This window comes from Vidua chalybeata, chromosome 5, assembly GCF_026979565.1.
Source record: "Vidua chalybeata isolate OUT-0048 chromosome 5, bVidCha1 merged haplotype, whole genome shotgun sequence".
Classification (NCBI taxonomy): Eukaryota; Metazoa; Chordata; class Aves; order Passeriformes; family Viduidae; genus Vidua; species Vidua chalybeata.
In genome coordinates, this window is record NC_071534.1 from 29,774,420 (window position 1) to 29,787,740 (window position 13,321).

A 13,321-nucleotide genomic window follows, 5' to 3' on the forward strand; every position below is an offset into this window, starting at 1 on the left:
TCAGTATTTTCAAAAGTGATATCCAGTCTTTCCTAATACATTGGGTTTGCTTCCTCTCTTTATTTATTGTTTCTGAACAGTAAAAAATTATTAGCCAGAGTGAAAAAGTGACTGAGAATATTTTAGCACACGAGGGAAAAGCTGAGGATATCAAAAAGTAAGAGAGGTGCAGGAGTTGGGATTTTGCAAATCAGGTCGAGTATTGAGAGATTCAGGACAAAACTATACTGCTCACATCCAACTTTGCTGCCCTCTAAAGCTGCCAAGTTAAATTTTCCACATCACAGTGCTAAACGTGACACAACTACCCAAAATTTACTCTTAAGAACTGGATTACTGTCTTTTAATTGTGGGAAGAAGGTATAAAAAAATCTGGGTCTTACTAAGAGTTTAAGCAGTTGTTTCCCTAATTCTGCCTGCTTTCAACTGCCCCTGCAGCACTGATTAACTTGTGTGTGTCAAGTGCAGGGAATAAAAAAGCTGTTTGAAATTCAAACAAGCCTTTAAGAGAAAATCAAGATAAGAAGCCTAAGCATTGAATCACAAGAAGTTTCTGTATTTTGAGTTGCATATCAAGAGCCTCGTTTCAGGGTTTGTTTGTTGATTTTCCTTTTAAATGACATTGATTTTTATCTGTCAGAGGTCAAAGAACAAAAACTTGACTACTGTTTTAATATCATACAGAAAAGAGCTGGAGGAAGCTTAACTTGGTGTCAAATCACAGAACCACAGAGCAAGCTGAGTTGGAAGGGACCCACGGTGATAACCACCACATTTGGATATGCTCTTCCAGCCTCCTCCTGCCAGGAAATTCATATAAATTTCAACCCAATACCTTCATTCATGCAGCAGCAATGACCTAAAGGGATATTTCAAATTAATTGCCCAAACCTTATTATGTAAGAAGGTTACCAAGTACCACAAGTCATTATATCTAACTTTTGTTCTTACAAAAAGTATCACAGGCAATCTTAAAACTGCAATTTCTTTCTAAGAAGTGGCATTTTACCTCAGACATTCTCTTGGAGAAAGTGATAGAAAACATTCATTTTCCTGGACAAAGTCAAAAACCTTCAGAACAAAAAACAAACAAATATTCAAGTATTTAAAACCTCATCAGCATTAGCACAGGCCTCAAACATTTGAAATAGCAAAGTAAACAGTGGCAATGGCAAGCTGACTTCTTCCCTTTGAAAAGAACAGTTTGTCAGTAGCTTTCAGAGCTGTTTTCTCTCAGCAGGGGTTGCAGATCTCTTGGTAACTGCAACTCCTGCTCCTCTTCAGCCCCACTTCCCTTCTAACAGTTGCTCTGCTCATTTCTCAGCCTGAATTCAACACACCTCTCTTCCTCCTTTTCACCATCCAGCAAGGGAGCACTGGAAGAACAGGGGAGGCTGTTTTCCTCACATTCTTTTCTGCAGCCTATAGCCCACTCTTCAGTGTCGTCTTTCCTTTGTTACTAGGCAATGAATAAGAATTGTTTTTAAATCATATACTTTGGAAAACGCTTTATATCTACTCAATAGCAATCAAAACATGCAAACGAATGAGAATAAGAGGTAGACAGAGACTGAGGCACAGAGTCACAAAACCAACAACAACAGCATCAGGACCATTCCTGACACAACTTTTTGGCTACTACAGCAAAAACAGCCCCTCAAAGCCTCAGGCAGTACTTAATATCAGACATGAATAAGTACATTTTAACCCTGTGTTTTTCTTGTTTAACTCTTTTTCCAAAACCTTACCTCACAAGAATGTAATTTCTCAGTTTGTTTCTTACTTGAAGTGAACTGAGGCACTAAAACCAGAAATTTTTACTTCTCCAGAGATAGGGAACGCAAAGCAGCTGGACAACTGAAGCTTTCCTGTGACCACCCCCCCAGGAAAGGAATCTGGAAATCCTGGGAATTGGGATTCACCTCCCACACAGATGCAGGTCAGGTTGAGGGCTCTTGGTGCCCAGTGTCAGCAGAGAGAAGCTGCCCCTGCCAGGTAAAACTGCTGCCCCCCAGCAAGAGGCAGGTATCACGACAGTCCGCAAAGTCTTAGGGAAAAATCCTTCCTCAACTTACACCTGCCAAACCTGGGCAAAACTCCACAGGGGCAGAGAAAGGCAAGCTCTCCATGCTGGAGAAGTGGTGCTGGAGAGAGCCCTGAACTCAGGAAGACTCTTGACACAAGACACATCTGCAAGATTCTTGGGGTTTTTTAAAAAATGGGGATAACATGCTTTTTTTGTTTGGTTTGGTGGTTGTTTGGGGGTTTTTGGCTAATCCTGTTCTCAGAAAGGCCACTTTACTTTAAACTTTCCACAGCAAAACATTCAGCTCCAGGCATCTATCCTGGGTCCCAAACATCAAGGTTTAGCACCATAAACAGCTGAAACCAGGACCCGTGTCAGGAAGTGCCTACACATCTACGTAGTGGTGGAACTCCTGGTTCAAGTAATTAGATGGAATCAGATTTACAAATAACAAATTTGTAGGATTTGAAGGTTTAAAGGAATCAGTCATAAGGGGGATTATGTCCTTAACAGAATTAAAATATGCATCTCTGATCAAGTGACAAAACACAGCACAGACAAGGTAAAAAGAAAACCTTGAACTACTGTTAGTTTTCTTTTCTCCATTTTGATACCAAGTGTATCAAAGTGATGGAGGTTCACCCACATCCCTTTTCTGCTACAAGAAGTAGCAGACCTTTCAAAGCAAGCAGAAACCAAACTTTCAAGTGCAGAGGACACGGCTTTGAGCTATTGCCCAACAAACAGGCTCAGGCTCCAGCCGAGCAGCACCAGCAGGGGAGGGTTCCAAAGACCTCGCCATGCTGTGAAATACCCGGCTGAGCCAAGGTCCATGGGTCCCTTGGGAAACAATCGTCCAGGCTGGCGAAGGCAGAGATTGACTGACTTCTTCCTCTGCAGTACTTTTAAAATACAGGGTAACTGTGGTTTCTAGTGACACCAAGAACCATGCACAGGTGGTCTGGTTTAATCCCCTCATTTTGTAAAAGCAAGGTAAAAAAGACGTCACGTCACACAGGTCAAACAATCTCCCCTCTTTTTCCTGACTATTCCCCACATCACCCACAGCCCAGCTGAGAACTACAGAAGTTGTATGTCCTGTCTCAATTCAAAAGCCAACTCCTCTATTATTTCCAGTTACCACCACACAGCTTATGGGTAAACTCACTTCCACATCAATCAATCAGTTGTTTCCGTAACCCCCATTTTCTCTCCAACTCTATTTGAGAATGAGCCCTTTGAACCAAGGATATTACATTTAAGCATACAGCCTCATAAATCATACTGCTGTAATTAAGCCTAATGTTATGTTCTCACACAGAGGCTGTGCTCTGTGAACAAGTTAAACTTCTGAAACAAACCAACTTCCCTGGGGGCTCAGGGCCTGCTGCATTCCCCTGAGGCTGCTTTGTGGAAAGCTTTGTCTCATTGTTTATTTAAAGATGGCACTGCTGTTAGAGTATTTGAAACAAGCATCAAAATAAGGTTGTTATAAAAGCTGGAGCGGTGCCTAATTGCTGGTGAGAGTGGATAATTACAGAGGATATGAGCTTTGATGTATGGATTGAATAGCAAGGTATGTGAGATACAGAGGTGTATTTATATGCCTACAATCTCCACTGACATGGCATTTATTATAAGATCAATGAAAGTAGTTAATAATGCATAACTTATTAGTTGTCACAGAAAAGAAATACACTGTGCAGCTGAAAGGTGTACATCACTATATATTCAAAGCAGCTGCAGAATTCAGACCAGGGCTGCTGCCTTAGAAAGACAACCAAGAGAACATATTCCTGAAAATTCCAATCCTACATAGTATTTAAAAAAAAATCAGAATCACACAATCAAAACTGTCAAATATCATTGGTTCTATCAATCTAGAGGATAAAGTACATAGGAAACACAACATGCAAGTACTTTTTCCCACAGAAAAGCTGAAATTCATACTCCCATCCCTCTTTTAGGTATTATTTATCTATGTGTCAGAATCAAATTATGATTAATTCTAGTTATGCCACTCTCACTTTCTTCAGGCTTTTTATTCTTTCCTGACTAATTACCTTTTTCCAGCTGGCACATGAAAGAAGTTTGCTATTTAATTAAAGGACAGATGCTCTGTTCCTTAACCATAGCTTACACATACAGACAGCAGGAGAGAAAGGTTGAAAAAATGAGTGCACTGATGAAAATACTACATTGGTGTCTTGGAAGCATCATCAGTCACTACATCTTTTCTCTTAGCACCATTCCTGAAGCCACCAAGATGACATATTTTAGCCTCTGCTATACTTGCAACATTTTCATTTATGCTGCTTCTTAAGCACTTTCTACTTAATTTTGTCTCTTCTCAGACTATGATTGACTCAACCCCTCAGTGAAGTCCAAGTTCAACAAGACAACTAATTCACAAAAACCCAGTGAAGAAACCTGAATAAATATGGGTTTTGAGTAAGAAAGTTCCAGCAAGCACTTCCACAAATTAAGAAAGTTGTTCAAGAAAAATCAACATTACATGCAAGGAAATGAGTCCAAAATATTTTACAACACAATTTTTGCTGCTTATTAGAAGTAAGTCTCAACACCCCTCATCACCCAGGGCCATCAATCACAGAGCAGGTGGGTCCTGCTGCATGCTCCATTAACTATGCTCCAGGAGATCTCTTACTGCACATTTATGGAGGTGAGACAGGAATGCAGCTCCCCACAGTAACTAACAGGCCCATCGTCAATCTTTCCTACAGCTGATCCTGGCCATTGTCATTACTTACTTTTCTTTTTTTTCACCTCTCCAGTAAAGAATATTTTCTTCCCCTCATTGTACTGATAGGTGATTAATGCAGTTTTAATTGCTACCATGCATCATTTGAGAGCATTCATAGCCAAAATACCGGGAAGGGTGGTCTCAACACCAGCCTAGGACAATGTGAGATCACTGGATTCATTGCCTGGCCCTGCCACACATGTCCTGTGGGACATAAGCCTCCCACTGAGCAGAAGCCAAACCACACTAAAAGCTAAAGAAATAAGGGGAAGCCCTACAGAATTAGCACAGTTCAGTAATCCAGTATCAAACCTATCTTGCAATGAAAGAATGCTACCAATGGATGTAAATTGCTTTTCTCAAACATTTTCTCAATTATCAGCTCATACATCCAAAAGCATTCTCATTTTTTAAAAGGAAGGAAGGCAGGTGAGGAAACTCAGAGAGCCTTGAGGTTGGAAAAGCCAGACTAAACATCATCAGCACCTCAAAGCAGCATACAAACCCAGAGGGAGCCCAAAGCCAAGCAGAAAAAAAAAAAAAAAAGCAGGGAATTTTTTGGGCTCTCAGTACCTCAAGAATCCAAAGGTCTGCAGGAGCCAACAGGGAATGCTGAGGCCTGAAACCCTCTCCTTTACCATGATCCAGAGGTGCCCCTTTCCTTGTGGGATCCACAGCCTGGAACATTCTCCTGGAGACAGATGTTTACACCTCTTCTTCCAAACCTGAGCAAAACTGCTCTCCTTTAAAATACAGACTGAGGAGCAAGAATTGGAGCAGCAGTGCCCAACTTCCCTGCTCCCATTCCGCCCTACAGCACAAGCCCCAGATGCACAAAAGAAGTTCAGTTTCCTCTTCTGACTAAGAGGGGTCAAAGCTGAAAGCAGAGCCTTCATGCTCACATCCAACAGCTGTTTATGGCACTGAAACCATTCAGAGACAAGGAGGGTGAGGGCAAGGACACAGGCTTCTTCCAGATCCCAGAAGTGTTCCAAGCCTTTGGGACCCACTGACAGAATGTAGTCCCAGCAATTCTCTAAGCCTCTTTCTAGAGGGAGGTGTGGAAAGGCACTCCTGCCCTCACCTACCACTCTCAGCATGCTTACCTGGACACAGGGCCACAGATCCTCTGTCTCATAAAAAGAGATGGTTTATACCTCCTGAACTACACCAGAGCAAGACTTCCAGACTCAGGTTACAGTAGATATCAACCTGGCCCTACACACGATCTGGACACTGAGCATGTGAAAATTTCTGTACTGACAAGTGAGGAAAAAATACTCCAAAATTCAAGGAACAGCCTATGCTTTGAAATCTCCCTCAAAACTCATGTGTTGAGCTGGATCAACCCTTCAAGGAGTGATGTCCACTGATGTGACAGACTTGCCCTGCTTGGAGAGGTGCTGTGCACTTTTTTACTTTATAGAATGGCTTTGCTCATGCTTCATTTAAGAAACAATTAGTCTTTGACGGCTTAAAATAAACAGGACTCTCTCTCTGCTGAACAGTCACTAGCCCTGAGCTAGATTTCAAGTTGTTGAAACAGCAGGAGACTCCCCACTGGGCTCAGTAGTGTAAGAGAGATGCTGGGCAATCTAACCTTTCAGAACAGCACCCTGAGCAATCCAAGCAAGAGTAATCAAACAAGGATTCCCATCAATCAAATGAAGAAAGTAATCATTCCCAATCCTACCCCACTTCATCCTCACCAACTAGAGGTACCTTTGGAAGGTGAGGTCTCCTCTTTCTAGAGATTTGCAGAGAACCTGCAGGAACATAGAAGGTGCAGGAGTTCAGCAATTGTTGCACACCAAAAGTGCAGTTGGCCAAGCTTGTTCCCTGAATATAAGAGGTTTTTCTGCCTCCTGTGTTGCTGCAGCCAGTCCAAAGGCAGCAATTGCAATAGCTGGTGCAGATAATGTCACTTGGCATCACAGTTTTAAATTTCAGACCAAGCTCTTGTACCACCAGCAGAGGGGTCAGCATTCCCATTGAGTAGCCATGGGAGTTTTCCACTGGTGACTTCTAGCTTCCCAGAGCTCCTCCACTGCAGCCTCCTGGTTCTGCAGCTCCCTTTACCATGCCAGGGAGCAGGGCACAAAAGGGCTGTACTGAAAAGCCAACAGAGGTACATCAGCCTTCTTGAACTCCTGTCTCATCCCAGGTAGTTTTCTTGAGCTGGGTTTTCCTGGCTAAAAGACAGCCTGGATAGAACATGTTGGTTCGAGCTCACTTGATTCTTCTAGTAAAGAGCTCCCATGTGCCCTAGGCAAGCCTGGATCCTGGCTTCTCCTCTATAGAACTGGGAGTAAATGTCCTGCCTTTATTCCGGGGGATCAGGGGAGGATCAGCAGTCTGAATCCTGCGACAGGAAGATGCCAACACGTATTCAAGTGACAGCTGTACGTGCACCAGTCACAGCAGGAACATCCATGACACCAGGAGGTGTTCTCAAAAAGGAGGAACACAATGAAAAGCAAAAGCACTGCACACTCAGCTTCCTCCAGATAACAGAACCCAGCGATGAGACACAACAACTCTACCAACCAGCAACAGACCGTGCCAGCAAAAAGGAAGTGCTGGGGAGAACAAGAATAAGAAATAATATCCAGCAATTAATGGCTGCAGAAAGCAAAAGTTTTCAGATGGAATTTAAAATTGTAAGAGTCAGTAAAACAAAAGATGTGAGACAACACGGGGGAGTCACAGAGAGACGACACGGCAAATTAACAAATAGAGGAACACACCATGGAAAAACACTTGTCAACAGATCAAAAGAGTGAACAGCAAGGATTGGATGCAATAACAAGATTTCAAAAAATATAAAAGACCTCGAACACCAGCTCTTTTCCAGTAACGGCAGCACACCAAGTTAACCTAGACATTCATTGTTTGCATTTTCACACCAACAGTATCCCCATTGCAGGGATCTCAGAATACAGGAAGCCTAACACAAACATGGGACCGATACCCAGGCACACATTAACTTGCCCTAGTAAGTTTCACTGCTACTCCGAGGGTACCACTAATATTTAAGCAGATATTTACTAGAGTTTGACCTGCCTTGCCAATCGTGTCACTTACAACCATGCAGTACAGGAGCTGTTTCCAGCGGTAAAGGTTTCAGGACATGCCACAAAGTCACTGAAGCTCCTGCAGCTCTCCTACAAACATCAGAGGGAAGCACTGCGCCCTCCGAACAGGTCACTGCAACCAAACTACAGTATGGTTTTAAAAAATGTATCAACGTAAAGACATGTATCGGTGTATCTGTCATTCTGCGCTGAGGCTTTCCCTCATAGATTCCAATTTGAAGAATTGATTTGAAGCGGTCACTGTTAATAAAAACCTGAAATAAGCAGCGGTTCGGTGAAGTAAAATACATCTTTTCACCTTGCAAAGAGAAAAAGCTCACGGGAAAAGCATCCCCTTGAAATTAAGCATCTGATTATAATTATCACTGACACCAGATTGTGCTGGATACAAACCTGAAATAAAGGGATGGACATTTAACGAGCCGACTACGACGATGAGCAAGAAAGCAAAGGCTTTGACTTTTACGTCTTTGTCAAAAATTCTCGGACGGGCAATTAAACTTAATTAATTAATGAATTAAAAGGTCAGCTATAAATGAAGACCGTAGGAAGCCGTTTGGGCAAGGGCAGGGAGCGGGCTCTGTTGCTGCGCTCGGGCCCGGCGCGGGGGCGCAGCCCCGGCAGGAGCCGAGCGGGCATCCCGGCACCGCCGCCGGCACCGCCGCCGGCACCGCCGCCGGCACCGCCGCCGGCACCGCCGCCGGCACCGCCGCCGGCACCGCCGCCGGCACCGCGGCCGCCCGGGCCCCGCTCGGGAACTTCTATCATCCCCTGCCGCTCCCCATCACTTCCTACTTTCCCCGCTCCGCCGAGCAGCGCTGCCGCCCCTTCCTGTGCCGCCGCCGTCGGCGCTGCCCGCGGGCCGGCTCCGCGCAGCGCGCACGGTTCCGCCGCCCGGCCCCACTCCACTCACCCCAGCGTGCTGATGAACCCATTGACGGAGCCCTCCGCGTACAGGGACACGATGTCCCCGATGTACAGAAAGCTGGACATTTTCTCAGACATTCTAGTTCATTTTCCAGCTGGGTTCCGCGCTCCTCCCCTTCGAGGTGGAAGAAAAAAAATTTAAAAAAAATAAAATTAAATCAAAGCAAATGACAGCGATCCTTGGGGAAGCCGGGGGCTGAGGCAGGCGGGCGAGGGTCTGAGCGCGGCCCCGGAGGTACCGAGAGAGCTGACAGGAGCGCGGTGCGCGGCTCTGCACGGCCCGGCCCCCACCCGCCTCCCGCCGCTCCGCCCCCGCCCGCCCCTGCCCCGCCCCTGCCCCGCCCCGGGCAGGAGACCGAGCCCGGGCAGGGCACCGAGCTTCTGGGCAGGGAACCGAGACTCCGGGCAGGCGGCCTCGGCACCCCCGCCGGCCCGGAGCGGGGCTGCGGAGACCCACGGTCAGTGATTCCCCGCGGGCGGCTCCCCGGGGTTGGAAGCCGCGGGGGCAGCGGCTGAGGGGCGCAGAGGCCAAACCGGGGGCGTGAGGGTACGGCGACCCTTCCCCACAGCTGAGGGAGTGTGCTTGGTGTGGTCGCCAAAAGTGTCACCCTCTATTTGATGGCTTGCAAACTTTCAGGAACCAGAGCTCCTGTAGTTAATGTTTTTAATGAGAAGCAGAGCATGCTGCAGTGCTGTGCAGGAGTTCACAGAATCACAGGATGGGTCAGGCTGAAGGGGGCACAGTGGGTCAGCTGGTGCCATCTCCGTGCTCCAGCAAAGCCATTCCAGAGCACGGAGATGGCATCACCAGAGCACAGGGCACAGGATTGTGCCCAGATGGTTCTGGAATATCCCCAGTGAGGAGACTCCACACCCCCTCAGTCACTGCACAGGACAGAAGTTCTGCCTTCTGCCCAGGTGGAACCTTCTGGGATCACTCCCTGCCAGTTCCTCTGGTGCCATTGCTGGGTCCCCCAGAGCAGAGCCTGGGCCCTGCTTGGAGCCCTCCCTGCAGACAGGGACACCCAGGGCTGAGGGACCCTCTCAGCTGGGGCTCCTCTCATCCCAAAAGCACACATTTCCATAAGAAAATTACCACCAATTTAACAATAAAAAAACCCACCCTCGATGTAGAGAGCATCTGGAAGCCCTTTGTGCCCAGGCCATTGCAGCCTCCCCACACTCACCAGAGTGGGGCTGCCAGGGCTCCCCCAACATGCCCAGCTGGAAGAGGGCACAGTTGACAGAGAGGCTGCAGGCCATGCCTTGGTGGCCAAAGGGGCTCGAGGGGCTGCACAAAGCCACTCTGCTTCAGTTCACTGCCCAAAACTAAGGACCAGCCCACCAAACCATGCATCCAGTATGGGATGGAAGTGTTCAGTTCCAAGGTAAGGCTATCCTCAGCAGGGGACTCTTATTCTTAGAAATACTGTGCATTCTTTAAACAGAAATGTGATTTTCACTAATGGTTCCAAAAATCAAACTATTTCTACTTTTTATGATTTTTCAGGTGTAATTTACCTAAGACAGCTCTCCAAATTACAAGGAAACTCAGCAATAGTATTTGTTAACCACTGTATTTTTAAAAAAATACTGTTTGGAATAAAAAAAATAATAAAGGGCCTGTTCAAGGCCCTTTTTAAGAAATTATAAGAATTATAAGAATTTAATTATAAGAATTAAGAAATTATAAGAATATTAATCTAGTCACAGGAGTGTGCAGACTGCTGGTAGTGAATAGCAAGCTGACGGTTTCACACTTAGATTTAATCTCTCAGATCTATAACTTCCAATCTTATTGCACTTCCGAGCATAAATTGTTGAGATCAGAAATGATGAGTTTCCAAATTAAAAAAAAAGGGTCTTAGCATCTAGATGTATGTTATGCCATTCTAGAGGTCCCTCTTTTGCTCTTTTATAGTGAATATATTGGATTTGCCACTTTCTTTTGTACCCACTGGGAATCAAAAATGCCAGCAAAAACCCTTCCTATGGAGGCAGGCTGAGAGAGTGGGATTTGTTCAGCCTATGGAAAAGAAGGCTCTGGAGAAACGTTATAGCACCTTCCAGTTCCTAAAGGGGGCTTACAAGAAAGCTGGAGAGTGACTTTTTTAAAGGGCATGGAGTGATAGGAGAAGGGAGAATGGCTCTAAACTGAAAAGGGGTGGGTTTATATTTGATATTAGGAAAAATTTCTTCCCTGTGAGGGTGCCGAGGCCCTGGCACAGGTTGCCCAGAGAAGCTGTGGCTGCCCCATCCCTGGAAGCATCCAAGGCCAGGCTGGATGGGGCTCTGAGCAATCTGGGATAGTGGTAGGTGTCCTTGCCTGTGGCAGGGGGTGGCACTGGATGGGCTTTGATGTTCCTTCCAACCCAATCCATCCTGTGATTCTGTGTACACACAAATATAGGCCCTAAATCTGACACTTCCCCAGATTACTCCAGGTCAGTCTCCAGGAGTCACCACAGTTGTTAAATCCTTCCTGGAAAAGCCATATGAGGAGAACAGGTGCCAGAGCCCTCATTCAGGAACTGGCCCTTGGATGGGAAAACCAAAGATGAGGCCCTTCAAATTGCCCCAAACAGACGCAGCAAACCCCAAAGCTGGACTAAGGTAAAACAGACCAGAATTAGAAACTGAAAGTCCAAGCAGCACAAGGCAGCAGAGGACAGAGAAGCTCTGGCTCCCTGCCCACGTGCTGACTACGTGAAAAGCATTGACCCAGGGGCCCTCCAGGAGCCACCACACAGAGGGCTCCAGTGTTTTATTTCATGGAAATGTGGTTCTGGACAGCTTGAGCTGAGAAGCAAAGGCTTTACAATGCACTGACAATATCCTTTGCCCTCCTGACCCTGTTTATCTCAGGCATTTTATACCAGGCTCTAATGGCCTAATTAAGACACTTTAACCAGAGCAGTTTCACATTTCCCAGCAGTAAATGAAATCCTGGCATGCTTTAGATCAGTAGGAGTATTCCTGAGAATGAACTTCAGAACTTGGCCAAGCAGCAGGATTGTGTGTCCTTGGTGTGCCTGGGAGCAAAGCCCCATTTGGGACCATTCTCTCAGGAGGGGACAGCTCTGTTGCCTAACACAGGTAACTGAGGCCTTTTGAAATGTCCTTTGGCACCTGAGACATGCCTGTGGGTTGTCAGCAGTGAGGCAGGACTGCTGTGTCCTTGACAGCTCTGCCTGCATGGGGAGAAAGCGGCCCACGGGTTTTGCCACTACAAGAAGGTTAATTCAGGTCACTTTGGAAAATATTTGGCATTTGCTTGCCATGGCAAAGATGGAAACTGATAGGAGTCCTACACCTACAGTCATCTTTGCTTCTTTCCCCCCACCCTCCCCCAAGGAAATCAAGGCACAGGCTGCATTCCCCTTCACTTCTAGGCTTGTTCATCTTGGCTCAGGCTGGATGATGCCAGCAGCTCAACGCAGTTGCCACCTTGTAGCTCTCCAGTGGTAAACATGGAATGAACTGGAAATCTCAATCCAAGCAGGGAAAGCTGTTAACTAAAAATGAGTCCTATGAAATCAGCAGTTTTGCAGAAAAGGTCACATCCCGAAGGCAGTCAAGTATTTAGGCTTCATTTTAAACCTGTGCTGTTGAAACACCCTGATAATCTCACATGATTTGTATGCTCAAAATAAGCCAGCACTTATCCACTTTTGTAGACCAGGTCTTAAACTGGTAGAAAAATCACCCTGGAAAAGCAAATCTGAGGACCCCTTGTTCTTCTTCTCCTTGGAGACAGGAAACATAAGTAGTGACAATCCTCCAGCATTTTCAACAAGTATTAACTCTCTTCTATTAAAAATAATGATTATGCCTCTCTGAGTGCTAGCTTTATGAAGATAGTATCTAGAAAATTTTAATTAAAATGAAAGAGATTTTGTCATAACAAGTCTACATAGAAAAAGATAAAACAGGGCCAGAGATTATAATGGAATATTGCTTCCTTTTTCTGGAGCAGAAATACACCAAATGGATTATTTGAATAAATATGGATATTTTTACTACATTTTTAACCTTGTAATTAGCTGCAAGGTGAAGGTGAGGCTGCTTAGTCAATAACTGGGATATATTTTCCATCAGTTATCGTGGGTGATCTTTTGTTCCAAAGCTGGGAGTACAGGCTTTGCTGTGAAACAGGACACAGATGCAGGAATCATCAGCTGGTGCTGACAGACTGCCCGGGTGCACATATTCTTCTGTATATTGTAAAAGTGAAGAAGTCTTCTTTTCTCAATTCTCATTTCTATTCTATTACTTATTTTCAGAGAAGAAAATATTCAAGAAATTTCTGCAGTGGTACTCTGACATTAAGTCTCTTTATAGAAGCATTGGACTATATTTTAATGCAGGCAAATTTAACTTGATGTCTAGGTCCTAGATTTTGATGTTCATTCCAGTGTTGAGGCACAGAGGAGAAGCAGCTTATCCACAGAGAGTTCAACACAAACACCTCATTGCAGCACTGAGCATCCACCTTAGATGTGAAAATAC

At 45.4% G+C, this 13,321-nt stretch overlaps 1 protein-coding gene across 1 annotated transcript in view; it reads right to left on the reverse strand.

Annotated features, from left to right (window-relative positions):
- Positions 1 to 9,028, reverse strand: part of ITPR2 (inositol 1,4,5-trisphosphate receptor type 2) — a 244,006-nt gene extending 234,978 nt beyond the window's left edge. The window contains exon 1 of the mRNA XM_053942273.1: positions 8,799 to 9,028. Within this exon, the coding sequence (XP_053798248.1) occupies positions 8,799 to 8,890 (92 nt within the window). The 5' untranslated portion in view covers positions 8,891 to 9,028. The remainder of the gene's footprint in view (positions 1 to 8,798) is intronic.
- Positions 9,029 to 13,321: the final 4,293 nt, after the last annotated feature.